Below are 19,440 nucleotides of genomic sequence, written 5' to 3' on the forward strand. Positions count from 1 at the left end.
GCCTTTTCACTTGTTCGTGGACAAAAAGGCTGGGGTAGGAAAAAGCATGCCCCTTGGGAATTTCCAGGGCCCTACGGTCTTTCCATCGCTCTGACAGCCAGTTTGTCAATGCCGGACATGCTTGAATTCTGTGTTTGCCTTAGTCTTGAGTCTCTTGTTGTGTTCAGTCTTGTGTCAAGATATGGGAAATCAGAGCCTCCTTTGTGCTGGGTCCCCTTCTACAATGAGGTAGTTGGGAATGTGTAGGCAGCTGTGAACATTGTACTAATATCTAGCTAACGTTAAGTTGAAACTGTGAAGTGCTCCTGGATAAAATTGGCCTAAGATAGTCAGGCCACCTGGTAGGCTAAGATATCAGCCTCAGGTTGTTGTGCCAGGTCGCGAGACGACCACCAAGAAGGCCACCGAGACTCAGACATTCTGAAATGCAAAAGCAAGGTAAGGCTTTATTTAAGCAAGCTGCAACTCGGGCCTCGTCCTACCCACGGACACAGCGGAGGTTAGGAGGGAGCCCCGAGCTATGATTACACAGGGCTTATAAAGGCAAAAAACAAAGTTACAACAATCAGGTGTTCAAGCAAGCAAGATTAGGACACAGGTACAAATCTGATTGGCTCAGGGCTCGAGGCATTCTAGGGGTGGTCAGAGTTAAGCATTCCAAGTGGTTAGAGTTCTAGACCAACTGGGCCCTAATGGGCTTGTCCTCGGTCTGCTTACAGGGCCTGCTTATCTCAGGTTCACGTGGTAAAGTGGGGTTCACGTGGTAAAGTGGGACCTGACTTCAAAGTCTGGCACTTCATTTCCACCTTTTTCTTTTTGGTACCTTGGGAGCCAATCATGGCTCCATTCTGCCCATTTCAATGGCTTGCATGTCTAGGGGATGATATAGAGATAAGGCATGGGCCAGTAGGGCCCAAAGTAGTAACCAAAAACAACTCTGGGCCCTTGGTTTTAAGGGGGGGCTGATGGGTGAAGATCATCCATCATCTGTAGCTTCTTCAGGCTGACTGAGGGGCGTTGCCCTTACCTAGCCAGGAACCTATAGCCTTAGTCTACTTCACCAAGGGACTGCAGGATTACTGCAAACTGAAAATTAACTTTGAGCTATACAGACTTACCATTAGCTGTATAGTGTTTAGTATCCAAATGTTAGCAACAAAATAATACATAAACTTCTCAGCTGTGCTCTAAGGGTCAGGTGGCTATACCCGTATTCCTGAGCAAGCCCAAAACTACCTAAAATAAGGGGGTCACCTCACTTTGGAGTGAGCTGCCAAAATAACATCAACACTAGCCAGGGTAGAAGGCAAAAAGAAAATTATAACAATGTTCAGTTTAACTTTTTTTTCTTGAGGCGAAGGCGAAGTGGCTGAGTTGGGTGCTTGGAGACCTCCCATGTTCCACCACGGTAGTCGTCGTCCAGGTCAAAGGGGTCATCTGGCCTGGCATGGAAGCAATGAACCCAAGTGGTGATGTTGTCTAGGGTCCCTTCCACCATGGTTCTAAGGATTTGGGGTTATGCCTCCGGACGAACACCCAGTCCCCTGGTCTGAATAAATGGGGGGTAGGGACAGAAGCAGAATCATATAATGCCTTAAGTAGGGGTCACATATTCTTGTGCACGAGCTGCAATCGAGTTTACACAAAAATTCAGCATTATCCAAATCAGCAAGCAATTCAACCTGAAGACTTAAAGCCAAGCTGATAGGGAGAATTTCTTCCTCTAAGCAGAGCAAAAAGGAAGGAGTGACACCCAGTCTGCGCCAGTCTCTTAAGGCCAATTTAGTTAAGGTCTCTTTTAGAGTCTGATTCATTCTCTCTATCTGTCCTGAACTCTGGGGTCTATAAGCACAATGCGATTTCCAATCCGTCCCCAGTGCAGCGGCTATTCCCTGACTTACTTTTGAGATGAAGGCCGATCCGCTGTTCGACCCAATGGTGGATGGGAAGCCATACCTGGGTAGAATTTCTTCCAGGATCTTCTTAGCCACTACATTCACGGTCTCAAGCTTTGTTGGATAGGCTTCAACCCATCCTGAAAACGTGTCTACAAAAACTAGCAAATATTTGTATCCAAATTTTCCAGGTTTAAATCTACTTCCCAATACACACCTGGCCTATCCCCACAGAGGCGAGCTCCTTTAGTAACTTGTTAATTGGGGGCATTGGTAAGCTGACAAGCCTTGCAATTTTTAACAATATCTTCAATAAGTTGATCTCCTTGTCTAATTTTCACTTTGGAGTGTCGGAGCAAGTCCTGCATTCTTCGGGTTCCCATGTGAGAAGATCAGTGGATTCTCTTAAGGATCCCCTTACCCAGCCCTTGTGGCAAGATGTTTCCCTTCACAAGTTTTCCACCAGTCATTGTTTCCTTCTCTGTTCGGGGTTTTGTGGGCCATGGGATTTTTCTTTATCCACTCCAAGTCTTCTTGGGAATACTGGGGCACAAGAGGCAAAGCTCGTGGCCCTGTGTCTACTAAAGTCAATACTTTTGCTCTGGGCTGAAGGGCTTCCTTGGCTGCCTGGTCAGCTAGATTATTTGGTGGCTTCATATAGAAGCTTGGCCATCTCAGCAAACCCAGGTATCCACAGCTGGCAAAAAGCCTGCTGTTGCTGTTCCCAGGAACTCTGATTTGTCTGGCTGACTTAGGCACAGGGATTTTTGGCACAGTCTCTTTTTTTTTTTTTTCCAAATTTTTATTATCAAACTGATGTACAGAGAGGTTACAGTTTCATACGTTAGGCAATGGATACATTTCTTGTACTGTTTGTTACCCTGTCCCTCATACCCCCCTCCCTCCTCCCCCTTTCCCTTCCGCCCCCCCCCCCGGAGGTGTTCAGTTCACTTACACCAAACAGTTTTGCAAGTATTGCTATTGTAGTTGTTTGTCTTTTTTTACCCTGTGTCTCTCAAATTTGGTATTCCCTTTCAATTTCCTAGTTCCAATACCAGTATACACGGTTTCCAATATATTCAGATAACATTACAGCGATAGTGTAGGTACAACCACAGGAAGGTGATACAAGAACATCATCAATAATAGAAGCTACAGATACACATAGGACGTTGAAAGTAGTTACAACTGTGATATAACAATCATTTCCATAACATGGAGTTCATTTCACTTAGTATCATCTTATGTGTTCATAAGGGTATAGCTATTGGGCCTTGTGATGCTCTGCTATGACTTTTGGCACAGTCTCTTTACGTGTATCCAACAGCCAATGCTTGCCTTCTTTTAATATGAAGCCCAGATAGGTGACTTCAGGTTTACAAATTTGTGCCTCTTAACATTCTAGTTTGTAAAAGCTTTTTCCTGACTGGCTGGGGAACTGATCTCTGATGACCTAAAAAAATTACCTTTGCAGGCCTTTAACAGATCTCAATAAGGACACAATCTCAGGCCTACAAGCTTTCTTTCCTGAACAGATGTATCAGCTTAAAATTCTCACTGCCAGTCAGAGCTTTGAGTAGATGTGGGGGGTTGAGATTTTAAACTATCCTCTCATTTGACAAACTTACCCTTACTAACCACTATCACAGATGACTGGCAAGTTCCTGCCCAGTAGACAGACATGGGCATTGGAAAGGCATGCTTATGAACTATTATTCTTCTAGGACTTCCTGGCTTTGATTAACTTTTGAAAGGCCAAACAGGAGTGACTCTAGGATCTGACACCATCTCTGCCATCCAAGCAGTGGCTTACTGCCTCTGGATGCTCTATCACTTTTGTCCCAGGAGGAGTAACTTTCCACTGGACTTGGACTCAGGGCCTGAGCTCTGTCCCCCAGCTGTCCAGCTCAAGACTAGCACCCTACCACTTTGAGCTCCACACAACTCCGTTCCCAGCACTCTGCTGGCTGATTAGAGACAAGTCTCTCACAGGGACCTTTCTCTGCCCAGGCTGGCTTTGAACCTCAGATTTCAGATCAGTGAGTCTTACAAAAGGCCACTTTACTCCAATTAAAGCAACAAGGTGGTCCACACAGAAGTAGTTTTAAGCATGCTCTTACCTGGAACTTATTAAGGGCCAGTATTAGATCTTGACAAACTTGTAGGAATTACCTGTGCTTCTCTGTGGGCCTGCTGGAAACTGTTACCAAAAAAAACCTACAAAGAAGCTGGAATGGCAATTAAACATTTTGGTAGCCATAATTCTCCTTTTCTCACTTTGCAATAATTATTAAGGACAATTTTACTTCCAAATTTCTTATCTAGAAATGTATTCTTGATTTCCAAAGCCTTTTTACTAACCCAACACTTTAGCTTTTATCTGCATTGGAAAAACTGAAGCTCACAGGCATTCTGAAACCAGGTGCCGCCCTTTGCCTAGGAGCTGCTTGTTTCAAAAGAGCCTCTTTCTTTTTTTTTCAGTCCCAGTTACTGCATGGCATGAAGACCTTTGAATTTTTCCTTAATGCAAGAATTACAATTACAGAATTAGAAATACTTATCCATTCAGCTTTCCAATATATTAGTGAGAAACATTGGCCCATTTTGCCATTTCTTCCTACATACATAGAGTTAATGAGAGTTTACTTCTATCCCCATCAGTTTAATATATATCCTTTTAAATCCAAATTTTTGGCACTTAGCTTTGAATTTTTTTAACTATAGTTCCTTTTTAATGCAATGCAAGAATCCTTTAAATCATTTGGTAATGCCCAAACTTGATGACCATTTGAATTTAAACTTAAACTCAATTTTACATCATACTAACAGTTTTGAACATGTTCACACTCATACATGCACACACACATACATTTTCAAAAGATCTTAAAGCATGCAGAATAAGCATCGGCCGTACATTTTAAGACAAAAACCTTTAACAAATGATTTTAGCATTCTCCAGCCTCATTTTCCAGGGCTTGATAGTTTTAGTAAAACATTTTTAGTCTTAGTAAAACATTTTAGCACACCAAATAATTTTCTGCTTAAGAAGGCTGGGTGGGGGTCTCCCTAGAGTTCTTTTTTGCGGACAATCACACTGACTGTGGCCTGTCGCCTGTACGTCTCATGCAGGCTTGACACAAAAGAGACTATCAGAACACAGACAACAGCACTGCGCAGTGGGGTCACTCCCCACCACCTGCGGGTGGCTTGGGCTGGCCCCGTGTCTGCCCTGGTCGGCGGCAGCTGCGGGTCAGGACTCGGGACCGACGCCTCCGTGCCCTGGGCTGCCAGCGCCAGGACTGGTCGGGACCCTCCAAAGCGGAGGACACAGCTGAAACATTTTAAGAAAGGCTGAACCCAAGCTGGAGTGTCCCTGTCAACTAGTTCCCTCCAGGTGTCTGAGCTATCTCCTTGACCTCCCTCCAGTAAGCTAGGGTCAAATCTAGGGGGCTAGTTGGAGGTCCCTAAGATAGAACGTTACCCATAGCTCTGATCAGATGTTTAGTTCAGAGGGCTAATAAAAAAAAAAAAAAACAGGGGCTGGGGATATGGCCTAGTGGCAAGAGTGCTTGCCTCCCATACATGAAGCCCTAGGTTCGATTCCCCAGCACCACGTATACAGAAAATGGCCAGAAGTGGCGCTGTGGCTCAAGTGGCAGAGTGCTAGCCTTGAGCAAAAAGAAGCCAGGGAACAGTGCTCAGGCCCTGAGTCCAAGGCGCAGGACTGGCCAAAAAAAACCAAAAAACAACACAACACAACACACAGGCCTGGGAGTAAGAAAAGTTAGTTGGAGATCTCCTAAGTTGGCCCACAAGCCTCCTCCTCCTGTTAAGCAGCAGGAGGAGACCTAAGTTGGTCCAACCTCCCGCAAGGGTGCAGGAGGAGTCGACCCGAGTGGACTCAGAGTCTGGGGCTCAGGTAAGAGTGGAGAGTCCCCTAGATTGGCCCACAAGCCTCCTCCTGCAAGAAGCAGCAGGAGCAGATCTAAGTTGGCCCAACCTCCCGCAAGGGTGCAGGAGGGGTGGACCCGAGTGGACTCAAGTAGTGGTGGAGAATCTGGGGCGTCCCCCAGTCTCCCATGGGATTACCGAGTAAGCGCATCTGCTTCAACAACCCCTTAAAGAACCCCTTTAAGAAATAAGCAAAAGCAAAACAGACAAACAGATAAACAGACAAATTACAGGACAAGACAAATAAACAAATGAACAGCGCTGTTTCCTTACCTTCGGAGTCTGGGGTCTCGGGGGTCTCTGGGGCGATCCCAGATGAGCCCCCAAATGTTGTGCCAGGTAGCGAGATGACCACCAAGAAGGCCACCGAGATTCAGACGTTCTGAAATGCAAAAGCAAGGCAAGGCTTTATTTAAGCGAGCTGCAACTCGGGCCTCGTCCTACCCACGGACACAGCGGAGGTTAGGAGGGAGCCCTGAGCTGTGATTACACAGGACTTATAAAGGCAAAAAACAAAGTTACAACAATCAGGTGTTCAAGCAAGCAAGATTAGGACACAGGTACAAATCTGATTGGCTCAGGGCTCGAGGCATTCTAGGGGTGGTCAGAATTAAGCATTCCCAGGGGTTAGAGTTCTAGACCAACTGGGCCCTAATGGGCTTGTCCTCGGTCTGCTTACAGGGCCTGCTTATCTCAGGTTCACGTGGTAAAGTGGGGTTCACATGGTAAAGTGGGGTTCACGTGGTAAAGTGGGACCTGACTTCAAAGTCTGGCACTTCAAGGTAACCACCTTTCTTCCAACTGAAGGTACTTAAAGGGTCAATTGATATGTAAAATGCACTAGTAAATTGGGCTAAAGACTAGAGTCAAGTACTGGCTGGGCTGAGTCTTAGTCCAGGGAACCCCCATCTAGCTTTCTCCAGCAGAAAAGTATTTGTGATAAAAATGCCTTGCTAACACTAGCAAGCCCTGGAAAATGATTGTAATAGGGAGGTCAGATCTGGCCAGTGCCATCATTAACTGTGGAGGGGCGTCAGATTGGCTCCAGGTCAGATTAGAGCAGAAGCCAACTCCATCTTCACTAAGATCTCCCCCACCCTATCCAGGGAAGTTCCCCTTCACTGTGATAAGATTGTGTAAACTGCTTGACCACCTGAAGCATGGAAGTTTCAAGGAACGTTCAAGGTTAAACCCGTGCACTCCTATGAGTAGGCGTATCCATCTGCATCATGTGAGCCCCGCCAAATCCATGCACCAATTCTAACTAGAATGATAGGTTGGTTCAAATAAATACTATGAGACAGACTGTAACTCTATTGGCTACCTGTGTGCAGCCTAGCATGCTCTGTAAGTGTTGTATCCTCATTGGCTGCCTGCGTGTGACAAGTTTGTCTGTGATGTTTGCCTTATAACTAGGCTGGAAGGCCACACGGACACACGGTCCCAGCTCCCAAGTCTGGGCTGCACAGGTGTGTGTGGTTCCAGCTCCCGAGTCTGGGCTGCACACGTGCGGGCAGTTCCAGTTCCCGAGTCTGGGCCCTGATCCTGCACACGTGGTCGGCAGTTTCAGCTCCCGAGTCTTGGCTGCGACCAAGGCCAGTCGGTTCACTTTTTGTTCACTTTTTTACTTCCCCAATAAATCCGTCTTTTTGTCATCTTGTAGCTGGAGACTGTGTGGTGGGCTCTTGGGGGAACCAGGAAATCCCCTCCCTTGGGGGGACCTCGTTTCATTGTAGCAAATCCCCACTTTACTTCAATGATCACCTGCAAGTGTAAAATTGGCAAAATGTTTCTCTTGCCACTGAAAATGTATGGCCTAATGTTCATTTTTGCACTCTTTAAGATCGTATTGCATGAGTGTTTTGTGTGTGTGTGTGTGAATATGTTCGAGATTAAAACTGTCAGCATGATATAAAAATGGATGAGTTTAAGTTTAAACACAAAGGTCATCAAGTTTGGGTGTTACCAAAAGTCTAAAAGGATATTGCTTTGTTTTAAAGAGAAATAAGTTAAAAAGGTTTCTCTAATTTGTGGTTGAAAACTTTGGTATCTTAATGCATAAGGATGTTTGCACTGTCATCAAGCTATCTGGTTTAGCAAAAGGCATTGGGAACTTGAAATTTATTTCCACTGTTAAAGTTTGGGGCTAAATGTTAGAAATTTGGATATTAATGTTTGATTATCGCTGTTAAGGAATTGCTTCGGTTTTTCATTCAGAGAATGAAATGGGGCAGGCCTCTGAGCCTATCTTCAGGAGTGAGGGGTGATCTGGCAAAGGTGTAGCTTAGCCAGTCCACGTGGTAGCACGAGCCCTCGTGGGGAGTTCATGCATGGTGAGACAGGCCATAGGGGAAGTACACGCATGGTGGAGGAGGGTAAACTGGCATCAAGGTCTAAGAAGTCGGATGAGTATATGCCCATTCTGTATGACAGGGCAATGGAGGCCTTTCTTCATCCTGTCTCTTTTGATTTCAGATGAACATTGGAAACCTGATGGTAAAAATGAATGATTTGATTGATATTTCTAAAACTGCCCCTTAGGAGAGATTAAAATTGGAAAAGTTTTAAAAGAGGGTTAAAAAAGTTTATTTATATGGTATAACTTGACTTCTGTGCTATTTTGCAATTTGGATGTATTGAAAAAGTGAAGATGCTAAGGCCGGGTTCTTGTGTTTGTAATTCTGGTATTTGTAATTCTTGCATTAAGGAAAACCTCAATTGAGTTCAGATGTTCTAGGCAGTAATTCATACTGAAGAAAAAAAATGGCTCTTTTACAACAAGCAGCCCTGAGCCTCTAGGCTTCAGAGATCTTCAAATGCAAGTGAAAGCCAAAGTATAAGTGTTAAGGCAGAGGTTAGTAAAAGGCTTTAAAAATCAAGAATGGATTTCTAGATATAAAAATTTGGAAGTAAAACTTGTCCTAAATGCTTGTTTAAAATTGGATAAAGGAAAAATTGCAGACAGGCCTACAGTGAAGGACAGACGATTCCTACAAGTCTGTCAGATGTAGCTTTGGCCCTTAAGTTCCAGGTAGGGGCTGGGAATATGGCTTAGTGGTAAAGTGCTCGCCTTGTATACATGAAGCCCTGGGTTTGATTCCTCAGCACCACATATATAGAAAAAAGCGGAAGTGGCGCTGTGACTCAAGTGGCAGAGTGCTAGCTTTGAGCAAAAAGAAGCCAGGGACAATGCTCAGGCCCTGAGTCCAAGCTCCAGGACTGGCAAACAACAAAACAACATAAGTTCCAGGTAAGATCATGCTTAAAAACTACTTCTGTGTGGACCACCTTGTTGCTTCTAATTGGAGTAAAGTGGCCTTTTGTAAGACTCATTGATCTGAAATCTGCAGTTCGAAGCCAGCCTGGGCAGAGAAAGGTCCCTGTGAGAGTCTTCGTCTCTACTTGGCCAGCAGAGTGCTGGGAATAGAGTTGTGAGTTGTGTGGAGCTCAAAGTAGCAGGGTGCTAGCCTTGAGCTGGAGAGCTGAGGGACAGCACTCAGGCCCTGAGTTCAAGTCCAGAAACCATAAAAGTGGAAAAGTCACTCCTGGGACAAAAGTGATGGAGCATCCAGAGGCAGTAAGCCACTGCTGGGATGGCAGAGATGGTGTCGGATCCTAGAGTCACTTATGTTTGGCCCTCCAAAAGTTAATTGGAGCCAGAAGGTCCTAGAATAGTTTGTAGGCATGGCCTTTCTAATGCCCATGTCTGTCTTATTGGGCAGGAACTTGCCAGTCATCTGTCATAGTGGGTAGTAAAGCTAAGTTTGTCAAATGGGGATATAGTTTAAAACCCCAACTCCCTGCATCTGCTCAAAGCCCTAAGTGAATTTTGAGCTGGCACATCTGTTCAGGAAAGGAAGCTTGTGGACCTAAGACCATGTCTTTATTGAGATCTAGTTAAGGCCTGCAAAGGCATTGTTAGGCCATCGGAGATCGGTTTCCCCAGCCAGTCAGGAAAATGCGTCTGCAAACCAGAGTGCTAAAAGACTGCAGTGTTGTAGCCCAATAAGAGGTCTGTAGAGTTGTTAAAAGTTAAATGTTTTATGTAATGTCCAGTCTGGAGTAAAGCTCCTAATGGACATCTGATGCTGGCAACCCCTTGGTAAAGTAGGCTAAGTAAGGTTATAGGTTCCTGGCTAGCTAGGATCAGCGTCCCTGAGTCAGCCTGAAGAAGTTACAGAAGATGGATGATCTTCGTCCATCAGCTCCTCTTTAAGATCAAGGTACCAGAGTCATTTTTGGGAAGATGAAGCAGGATAATTTAGAGGCATGGAAAACAGTGGTAACAAGTGTACAAGAGTGGAGACTGCACTAGTGAGAGATGGTTCTTTAACCAGTCTATGTAGAAAGTTGCCGTCAATGCAGCAGAAGGTGTGACATTCTATTGGAGCCACTGAGAGCCACTGCCCTTGCCCATTCCATATGGGTTGAGATCAAGGGTGGCCTGATAGTCATCTGGAAGAATCTATATCTTAAGCCTGAGCACCTCTACCATAGTAAAAGCAGATGGGACTCCATCACACACAGCTGATTCCTGCTGGAAGGCTGCTTTGGATCTGCTGAAACTAAGATTTTTGGGAGGACATTCTTTCTGTGGTAACCTTCCCACTCCTCTGAGCTGACTGGAGTTGACTAGCGCTATTAAGAAAGTTGGATAAAGCACATGTGTGTGGCAGGCTAGAGTCACTCCTAGATGTTGCCAGGGGTGGGAGGTGTGTCCAAGTGTATTAGGCTATGTCCAGGTGGATTAGGGTGTGACCTCAGACAAGAGAGTGAGGTAACTCCCTCCAGGTGTGCAGTCACCTAGATAACTGGATGGAGCTTTAAATAGGTGAGAGCAACTGCATGGAGCCATCCTGGGGGTGGACCTCACAGATATCACTGGCCAACCTTAGGCACTTAGAGGCATAGGAAACTGGATTGGCCCATGTGTTAACGAATTTTGCTTTGTACAAAGAATTGGAGCCATAAAGCTGATGGTCCTATACATCTAGGACTCACCCCTCAATGTTAATGAAAATGAATCAAGGGATTTAGTAGGCTGAGAAAAAAGGAGGGGTGTTGTAGGGAGTACAGCTGACTTCATCTTGATTAGGGAAACAGTAGGAAATGTTGTGGGGGGGCGGGGGGAGTAGATTAGGTCAGCCTGAAATGGCTTGCTTAACTTGTTTGTTGCATGCTCTACCCCCTGTGTCAACCTCCTGCATTTGTGAACTTATTGTGCACTCTACCCACTGTGTCAAGCCCCTACATCTGTGCTACGCTTTTAATTTTATAAACCCCAATTTGAGGGCTGCTCATGGTTACAGTGGCAGCTCCCACATCTGCACTGTGCCCCTGGCCCGTCAGCCCGCTTTTCACTGTCACAGTTCAGCGCTGGAGTCTGTGCTGCGTCCCTGGCCGGTCAGTTTACTTTATGCTTTCCCAATAAATCCATCTTTTTGCTTGAGACTGTCTGAGTAGTGGACTCTTAGAGGGACAGGGAATCCCCTCCCTCGAACCCCATAACATTTCTAACCCCATAACAGAATTTAGCCAAAAGGAGAGGAAAAACAAAACATTATCTCTAACCTGGGAGTAATACAGGAGATTACTAGCCATGTTTAAATGTTTGAATAAACTTGAGTAATTGTCCAAGGGAAAAAAAATAAGAGTAATGGCTCAGCTCCATTGGCTTAGGCCTATAATCCTTGCTACTCAAGAGGCAGAGGTTTACAGCCAACCTGGGCAGAGAAGTCTGAGAGAACTCCATTTTCAAAATAACTAGCAAAAACAAGGGTTAGAGGCCTGGCTTGGGCAGTAGAGCACCAACCAAGAATATGTAAGACCCTGAGTTTAAATCCTGGTACTCCAGGAAAACAAAACAAAACAAAAAGGTAAGAAACACAAAAACAAAAATCTCAGCAATTAAAATTAATTTAAATATATTGTACACACTTATATTTGAGAGAAGAAAAGTCTTTTTTTTTTTTATGTGCTAGTCCTACAGCTTGCACTCAGGACCTAGGCACTGCCCATGAGCTTTTCTGCTCAAAGTTAGCACTCTACCACTTGAGCTGCAGCTCCATTTCTGGCTATTTTTGGTGGCTGTTTGGAGGTAAGAGTCTCTCAAACTTTTCCTGCCTGGGCTGGCTTTGAACCTCGATTCTCAATCTCAGGCTCCTGAGTAGCTAAGATTACAGGTGTGAGCCACTGGCACCTGGCTAAAAATGTCTCTTTCTAAGCAAAAAAGATAACATAGCTGCTTCCCTGACTTTCAGAGCCTGGTATGTGGATGGACGGGTGCTGGTGGTGGCGGTGACCTTCGGCATAATTCTCCCTCTGTGTCTCTTGAAGAACTTAGGTGAGGAGAAACTGTGTGTCTGTTATTACACTACCCAGAGGAGTCAGAAAGCTCCTGAAAAGGAACAGCCTTACCTTCTGCCCCACTTGTAGTATAGCTAGGCAGGCAATCAAATTGCGAGCATGAAGCCACCTGCCTTGCCAGTGAGATAGAAACCTGGTCAGTATGGGCTTGTTGAACAATGGTCTTTATGTCAATGAGCCAGAATGAGGAGAAAGGAAGATGCTGAGGCCAGCACAAAGGCTGCAATTTTCAGTTGTGTCACAAACTGTTGTGAAGATTCCAGAAAATGGAATTCTCCTAGAAGGTGTTGTTTGTTGGATGTTTTTACAGTGCTGGAGAGTGAACCCAAGGCTTGGGGGTGGGGGGTGGGGTTCTACCCTGTCTATGTATCTAAACTAACATTCTTGTTTTTATTTTCAATTTGGGGGGAGTCTTGCCATGTAGCTCAGGCTGGCCTCAAACATTGCCTCCTCAGTGCTGGGATTATAGGAAGGCACCACCAGCCTGAAATCTTAAGTACTCAGATTTAAGCAACTAGACTTTCAAATCTAATCTCAAGACAGAATATTATTCTATTTATACCCCCAAAGTATTATGAATCACCTCTAAATTTAACATGATGTCCCTTGTTTGAAGGGGAGAGAGAAAATTCAGAAGTGACAGGTGCTCTCCAAGCTATACTCAGTTGGTTTTGAGTGTGTGTGTGTGTGTGTGTGTGTGTGTGTGTGCATGTGTATATGTACACACCAGACCTGGGGCTTGAACTCAAGAGTCTGGGTGCTGTCCCTGATATTTGTATTTGAGGCTAATGTTCTGCCACTTGAGCCACAGCTCTACTTCTGGGGTTTAGTAGTTCATTGGAAATCAGTCTCATGGGCTTTCCTGGGCAGTCTGGCTTCGAACCGTGGTTCTTCCATCTTAGCCTCCTGAGTAGCTAGGATTATAGGCATGATCCACCCATTCCTAGCTTGACATTTGTTTTTATGCTTACATGAAGACAAGTATGGTCTCCAAGTGCTATAGGAATTTCATACATTAATAACAAGACCAGATTACATCTGATTAAAAACCTCTAAAATGCATTTCCTTGAAACCTGGCCTAACTCAAAGCAGAAGTTTGGACTCATGTCCTTTTTCATTTGAGTTTTAAAATGTCAAAACCCTCTAGTATTTATGGAGCCCTTCTCTTGTTTTGACAGTACTGATTTTTTAACTCAGGGCCTCACCTGTGCTAAGACAGTACTCTACCACTCGAGCCATACTTCTAGCCAGTGTTTAGGGAGTACTTAAATATTGTTTTTGTTTTTGGGGTTTTTTTGCACCAGTCTTAGAGCTTGAACTCAGGGCCTAGGTGCTGACCCTGAGTTTTTGTACTCAAGGCCAATGCTCTTACCACTTGAGCCACAGCTCTACTTATACCTTTTTGCTGGTTAATTAGAGATAAGAGTCTCATGGATTTTCCTGCCTAGGCTGGCTTTTAACCTCGATCCTCAGATCTCAGCATTCTATGTAACTATGATTACAGATGTGAGCCACTGGCACCTGACATTTAAATAGATTTTTTTTTTTTTTTTTTTTTTTTTTTTTGGCCAGTCCCGGGCCTTGGACTCAGGGCCTGAGCACTGTCCCTGGCTTCCTTTTTGCTCAAGGCTAGCACTCTGCCACTTGAGCCACAGCGCCACTTCTGGCCATTTTCTGTATATGTGGTGCTGGGGAATCGAACCCAGGGCCTCATGTTTACGAGGCAAGCTCTCTCGCCACTAGGCCATATCCCCAGCCCCTTAAATAGATTTTTTTAAACTACTTAATTTTCATCTTTCTGGGTCTGTGCCAATAGAGTGCTCTTTTCAGTTTGCATGGAGAAAATCCCTTCCCATGGATGAGAGGAATGCAGTTCCCAGGAGCTCACTCTGCCTCTCAATGGGGTTTGATGCTAGCCATCAGAGCTCTCCCAGGCATTCTGAAGGGCTGTGATCCATCATTTGTCCTTAGAGTCCCACATCATCCCCTGGTACCTGCATCTTACTGGGGAGAGTATTGTACCTGATTCAGCACACACACAGTAAGGGAAGAACAGAGATCTATGGAAGGAGCCAGGTGCCCATGGCTCACACCTGTAATCCTAACTATGATTCAGAAACCTAACCATGATCTAAGGATAATGGTTTGAAGCCAGCCTGGGCTGGAAAAGACTGTAAGAGTTTTATCTCCAATAAAACACCAAAAAAGCCAAAAATGTAGCCATGACTCAAGTGATAGAGTCTAGCTTTTGGGGAGAAAAAAAACTAAAAGTTCAGGAATAGCATCCAGGCCTGGAGTTCAAGAAAGAGAAAGGAGGGGGCTGGGAATATGGCCTAGTGGCAAGAGTGCTTGACTCATACATGCAGCCCTGAGTTCGATTCCTCAGCACCACATATACAGAAAATGGCCAGAAGTGGCGCTGTGGCTCAAGTGGCAGAGTGCTAGCCTTGAGCAAAAAAGAAGCCACGGACAGTGCTCAGGCCCTGAGTTCGAGGCCCAGGACTGCCCCCCCCCCAAAAAAAAAGAAAGAGAAAGGAAGGAAGGAAAAGAGGGAGGGAAGGAGGGTGGGAGGGAGGGAGGGAGGACAGAAGGAAGGAAGGAAGGAAGGAAGGAAGGAAGGAAGGAAGGAAGGAAGGAAGGAAGGAAAAGAAAAGAAAAGAAAAGAGAAAGATCTATGGGTGTGGATGAGAAGGGATTTGCCCATCACATCTTCAGAGACAAAGCCATGGGATTCTGGAGATCTGAGCTCTGGAGTGTTCAGAAAAGCTCCAGAATCAACACAAAGTGTAACACTTTTATTCAAAGCCCTCCTTTTCACCAAATAAACTAACACTAGCAAATAATACATCTTATATTCACATGGATGTAAATGCATTTTTTTGGTCAGTCATGGGGCTTGAACTCAGGGCCTGAGGGCTGTCACTGAGCTTTTCTGCTCAAGGCTAGTACTACCACTTTGAGCCACAGCACATTTCCTAAATGCATATTACTGTTATTAAATTGTAACGGTGATGTACAGAGGGATATAGTTACATAAGCCAGGTAATGAGTACATTTCTTTTTGAATAGGGTCATCCTCTCCCTCATTTTCTCCCAGTTTTTCCCCTTACATCCCTCCCTCTCCAGTTATATAGTTCATTTCTAACATAGTGTTTAGTGAGTATCACTGCTGAAGAACTCCCAAATTATGCTTGAAATAATACATTGAAAGCTGGGTGCTCATGTATGATCCTAGCTACTTAGAGGCTAAAATCTGAGGATCACAGTTTGAAGCCAGCCTGGGTGAGAAAGTCTGTGAGACTCTTATATCCAATGAAGCACCCAAAAGGCAAGAAGTGGAGCTCTGGCTTAAATGCTAGAGCACAAGCCTTGAGTGAAAAAGCTAAGGGACAGCACCCAGTTTAAATCCCAGCACACACAGAGACACAGAGACACACACACACGAAAAGAAACTTGAAGTACTGAGTGACTGGGGGTATAGCTTAGTGGCAGAGCATTTGTTTCACATGCATAAGACCCTAGATTTGATCCCCAGCACGACCATCAATAAAAGGAGAAGCAGTGAATGAAATGACATTAGTGATGTACTTTTTGCTTTTTTAAAGGTTATCTTGGCTATACCAGTGGATTTTCCTTGAGCTGTATGGTGTTTTTCCTAATAGTGGTAAGTAGTGATTGAATTATTGGTTTGGTTGTGACCCAATATATGGCCACATAACCATTATTTATGACTTTCCTAACACCTACCTTGTTTCTCTGGTATTCCTAAATGCAGGTAATCTACAAGAAATTTCAAATTCCCTGCATTACTGCAGCCCTCAATGCAACAAGTCTTAATTCAACAAACAGTGATATGTGTACACCAAAATACGTCACCTTCAATTCTAAGGCAAGTTTCCTTTTGCTTTACAATGAACCATGAGTATGTTGACTAAGGGAAGTACAGTTTCTCATACATGTAATTATAGCTTCGATGGGTTGTGTATGTGTGCGCATGCACACACACACATACATGCACACGCACATGTGCTGGAACTGGGACTTGAACTCAGGACCTCACACTCTTTGCTTAGCTTTTATTCTTGAGGCTGGAACTCCACCACTTGAGCCACAGCTCCACTTCTGGCTTTTTGGTGATTAATTGGAGATAAAAGTCTCATAGACTTTCCTGCCTGTGCTTGCTTTGCACCATGGTCCTCAGGTCTTAGCATCCCGGAGTAGCTAAGAATACAGGTATGGGCTGGGGATATAGCCTAGTGGCAAGAGTGCCTGCCTCGGATACACGAGGCCCTAGGTTCAATTCCCCAGCACCACATATACAAAAAACTGCCAGAAGCGGCGTTGTGGCTCAAGTGGCAGAGTGCTAGCCTTGAGCGGGAAGAAGCCAGGGACAGTGCTCAGGCCCTGAGTCCAAGGCCCAGGACTGGCCAAAAAAAAAAAAAAAAGAATACAGGTATGCACTGCCAGAGCCCAACTGAATGTACTCATTCTGAAAAGAACACATAGTACCAAACTTTGACATTCATAATACATTCTGAGACCATTGAGAAATTTCTCAATCTCTCTCTCTCTCTCTCTCTCTCTCTCTCACACACACACACACACACACACACACACACACACACACTTTTTCTCTCTTAACCTAGTATATTGTTATGGGAATATGTCTGGATAATTGTCCCATCTCATTTTTTCCTGTGCAGAATACTGAGTAATGGCTTTTATTTTTAGAAAATTTTAAATTTTTGTCAGGCCCTGAGCTCAAGCCCCAGGACTGGTAAACAAACAAATTTAATTTTATTATAAAGGTGATGTGCAAAGGGGTTATAGTTACATAAGTCAAGTAATGAGTGGTGCTTTTAAAACAAATGAATGAAAACAAAAAACTTTACCCATGGTTATATATGTATGGAAAGGAATACCGCAAACTTCCTCAGTTAGTACACTTGAAATAGAGATACTACCACACTGAGGCCAGATACTGGTGGCTCACACTTGTAACCCTAGCTCCTCAAGAGGCCGAGGTCTGAGGATCACAGTTCAAAGCCAGCCTAGAAAGTAAAGTCCATTAGTCTCTTATCTTCAGCTAACCACCAAAAAGCCAGAAATGTGGCTGTGGCTCAAGTGGTAGAGCACTACCTTGAGCAAAAAAGCTCAAGGACAGCACCTAGACTCTTGAGTTCAAGCCCCTGGAGTGGCACACAAAAACCAAAAATGTCCTAATAACCAAATAACCCAGGGATTCTGAAGAGCTGTCAGACAAAAGACAGTTCTGAAGCTACATAATGCTTATGGTACAAAAAATGTCTTGTCTTAATGTTTGTATTTCTTCCCTCAAACAGACTGTGTATGCTTTACCAACCATTGCCTTTGCATTTGTATGTCACCCCTCGGTCCTGCCAATCTACAGCGAGCTGAAAGAGTAAGAGCCCTGTTCGGTTTTCCTATCTTCATCATTTTCTACCTCTCACCAATAGGCACATTCAGTGTTAAAACAGACTTGTATGATGAACCCTAGCAGACTCATTCACCAGATTCTGCCTTCTGCCATTCTTGAGCCAGTTCAATGTTAAGTAACCAACCACATTGCATGTTTAGTTGCTTTGACATTTCAGATACTATGTTCCTTAGGAGAGTTCAAGTATTTGCACTCACATTTTTGTTACTCATGCTTATTTTCAGAGTGGATGATAATCTTAAGGTTGTTCTAATTATAAACTGCTAAATGTGTTTGTTGTCTCAGATTTGCCTATTGGTTTGGGTAGAGAAAAAGCTGATAAATATAAGAAGTCAGTGCTAAGACCACAAGCTAGAAAAGAAAAAGAATACTGTTGGCCCCTTGGACTTACTAAAGCAGTTTTATTTGTTTTTTTGTTTTGTTTTGTTTTGTTTTGTTTTTTGGCTAGTCCTGGGCCTTGGACTCAGGGCCTGAGCACTGTCCCTGGCTTCTTCCCGCTCAAGGCTAGCACTCTGCCACTTGAGCCACAGCGCCACTTCTGGCCGTTTTCTGTATATGTGGTGCTGGGGAATCGAACCTAGGGCCTCGTGTATCCGAGGCAGGCACTCTTGCCACTAGGCTATATCCCCAGCCACTTATTTGTTTATTATTTATTTAATGCCAGTCCTGAGTCTTGAACTCAGGGCCTACATACTACTGTCTTTGAGCTTTCATTCTCAAGGCCAGTGCTCTACAACTTTGAGCCCCTGCTCCACTTCCAGCTTTTTGGTAGTTTATTGGAGATAAGAGTCTCCTAGATTTTCCTGCCTGGGCTAGCTTTGAACCATGATCCTCAGATCTCAGCCTCTTGAGTACCTAGGATTACAGGCATGAGCTGCTGATGCCTGGACTGATTATATTTTTTAACTGTCATTTTAGAGTAGACTGAAAGCCTGCTGATGAATTTCTGATGCGTTCAAGTTTTAACCTATTTTTATCAGACTTGAGTATGAATTCTTCCTCTCTTGTATTTAAGACACATTGCTAAAATTAAAAATGCCTATCCTTGTCTAACTACACATAGATTATTTCTTCTTTGTGATCCTATATCTAGGAAATTTAAATTGCTGTTTGGCATCCTTTAAAAGCTGCAGCTGCTTGTTCGTAATGGTCTCAACTGTCTACCTTACAGTTTTCCAGTAAAACGTTATTAGGACTATCAAGTGTCTCCTGTGAGCACAGATTCATTATTTTCTCAGTTGAAGAAACATAAAGGGGTCAGGCATCAATTGCTCACTCCTGCAATCCTAGCTACTCAGGAGGCTGAGATCTGAGGCTCACCATTAGAAGCCAGCCCAAGTAGAAATATCCTTGAGATGCTTACTTCCAGTTAACCACTAAAAACCAGAAGTGGAGCTGTGGCTCAAGTGACAGAGCTCTTGCCTTAGTAAAAAATCTCAAGGATAGCCCCCAGACCCTAAGTTCAAGCCCCAGCACGCACACACACGCACACACACACACACACACACACACACACACACGGCTCTGGGGTAGAGAGAAGAACACTTGCATGGTTTCTTTCTTAGTATATGGTTGGTGTGAAAATTATAGCAAACACAACTATTTAAAAAATACCGTCCTTTGGATGAGAACACAATATTCTTTTCAAAGCTTAGGGTAGAACAGTCAGGGGAGGGCTGTTCACGGCTCTCTACTTCATAGCACTCATCTGCTAAGAAAGTAGTTGAGCTTTGTCCTAACCCAAGGTCAGGGACATCAAGTTAAGTATA

The 19,440-nt window shown here is 44.3% G+C and overlaps 1 protein-coding gene across 3 annotated transcripts in view; it reads left to right on the forward strand.

Annotated features, from left to right (window-relative positions):
* The window catches only part of Slc38a1 (solute carrier family 38 member 1), an 84,573-nt gene that overhangs the window by 58,898 nt on the left and 6,235 nt on the right, over window positions 1–19,440 (forward strand). For all 3 annotated transcript variants that reach the window (XM_048365858.1, XM_048365867.1, XM_048365850.1), the window contains 4 exons: window positions 12,107–12,189; window positions 15,819–15,877; window positions 15,989–16,102; window positions 17,556–17,635. In XM_048365858.1, the coding sequence (XP_048221815.1) occupies window positions 12,107–12,189; window positions 15,819–15,877; window positions 15,989–16,102; window positions 17,556–17,635 (336 nt within the window). The remainder of the gene's footprint in view (window positions 1–12,106; window positions 12,190–15,818; window positions 15,878–15,988; window positions 16,103–17,555; window positions 17,636–19,440) is intronic.

Source organism: Perognathus longimembris, chromosome 1, assembly GCF_023159225.1.
Source record: "Perognathus longimembris pacificus isolate PPM17 chromosome 1, ASM2315922v1, whole genome shotgun sequence".
NCBI classification, from domain to species: domain Eukaryota; kingdom Metazoa; phylum Chordata; class Mammalia; order Rodentia; family Heteromyidae; genus Perognathus; species Perognathus longimembris.